The 1,462-nt window shown below is 39.6% G+C and overlaps 1 protein-coding gene across 1 annotated transcript in view; it reads right to left on the bottom strand.

Annotated features, from left to right (window-relative positions):
* Nucleotides 1-1,149, bottom strand: part of LOC140586896 (plasma membrane calcium-transporting ATPase 4-like) — a 33,419-nt gene extending 32,270 nt beyond the window's left edge. The window contains exon 1 of the mRNA XM_072708386.1: nt 1,135-1,149. Within this exon, the coding sequence (XP_072564487.1) occupies nt 1,135-1,149 (15 nt within the window). The remainder of the gene's footprint in view (nt 1-1,134) is intronic.
* Nucleotides 1,150-1,462: the final 313 nt, after the last annotated feature.

Below are 1,462 nucleotides of genomic sequence, written 5' to 3' on the forward strand. Positions count from 1 at the left end.
TAGAGGCTCAATGTCACAGTGGGCCTGCGTTCATAGTGGGGTACCGCAGGGTTCAATTTTAGGACCCCTTTTGTTCCTAATTTACATAAATGATATAGACACCAATATATACAGTAAACTGGTGAAATTTGCAGATGACACCAAGGTGGGTGGTGTAGCAGATACTGAACTAGCGGCTCAGCAGCTACAGCGGGATCTAAATTTAATTAGTGACTGGGCTGACACCTGGCAGATGAAATTTAACATAGACAAATGTAAGGTACTCCATGTAGGGAGCAGAAATATAAAGTACAGGTATTTTATGGGACCTACTGAAATAAAGGTAGCTGATTATGAGAAAGACCTTGGTGTGTATGTTGATGCTTCCATGTCTCATTCTCGCCAGTGCGGGGAAGCAATAAAAAAGGCCAATAGGATGTTGGGGTATATCTCCAGGTGTGTGGAGTTTAAGTCAAGGGAGGTAATGCTAAGATTATACAATTCCTTGGTGAGACCTCACCTAGAATATTGTGTACAGGTTTGGTCACCATATCTTAAAAAGGACATAGCGGCCTTAGAAAAGGTGCAGCGTAGGGCCACAAGAATGATTCCTGGTCTTAGAGGAATGTCATACGAGGAAAGGTTATTTGAGCTAAATCTGTTCAGCCTCAAGCAAAGGAGACTGAGGGGGGACATGATCCAGGTCTATAAGATTCTAACAGGTTTGGATGTTGTTCAACCGAATAGTTACTTCAGCATTAGTTCAAATACAAGAACTCGTGGCCATAGGTGGAAATTAGCGGGAGAACATTTCAAACTGGATTTAAGGAAGCACTTCTTTACACAGCGTGTAGTCAGAGTATGGAATAGTCTTCCTGATAACGTAGTGTAAGCTGAATCCTTGGGTTCCTTTAAATCAGAGCTAGATAAGATTTTAACAACTCTGAGCTATTAGTTAAGTTCTCCCCAAGCGAGCTCGATGGGCCGAATGGCTTCCTCTCGTTTGTATAGTTCTTATGTTCTTATGTTTGTGTACATGTGCACTTCATCTTCAATAGCAGCTGTCTTGTTTACAATCACTGACGGTGAATGGATGCAGTGGAATTATTAATATGTTTAAAACATGTACAGACGCTCTTCTTAAGAATGAGATACGTTCTGAACGGCCATTCGTAATTTGAATTGTTGATGAATGATGGTTCGGACAGGAAACAGGAGCCCAATGAACACAATTTGGACTTACAGTCCTCTTAGTTAGTATGTATGAAAGTTCGTAAGTTGAAAGTTCGTAAGTAGAGGAGCGTCTGTATATGAAAATTACACAGTGTGTATCGTCCCATATATTTTGATACTTAAAGCACCCTTAACTAGACATAACAGTATAATCTAGGTTTTTAGTTATTAGTCCATTAATTCTATGTTTTGTACTTTAAACAGATACATTTATTATTAGTAATGGAGAAGTATTGCAAAGGAATGCAAA

The sequence above is a fragment of the Paramormyrops kingsleyae genome, unplaced genomic scaffold (assembly GCF_048594095.1).
Source record: "Paramormyrops kingsleyae isolate MSU_618 unplaced genomic scaffold, PKINGS_0.4 ups82, whole genome shotgun sequence".
Taxonomy (NCBI): Eukaryota; Metazoa; Chordata; class Actinopteri; order Osteoglossiformes; family Mormyridae; genus Paramormyrops; species Paramormyrops kingsleyae.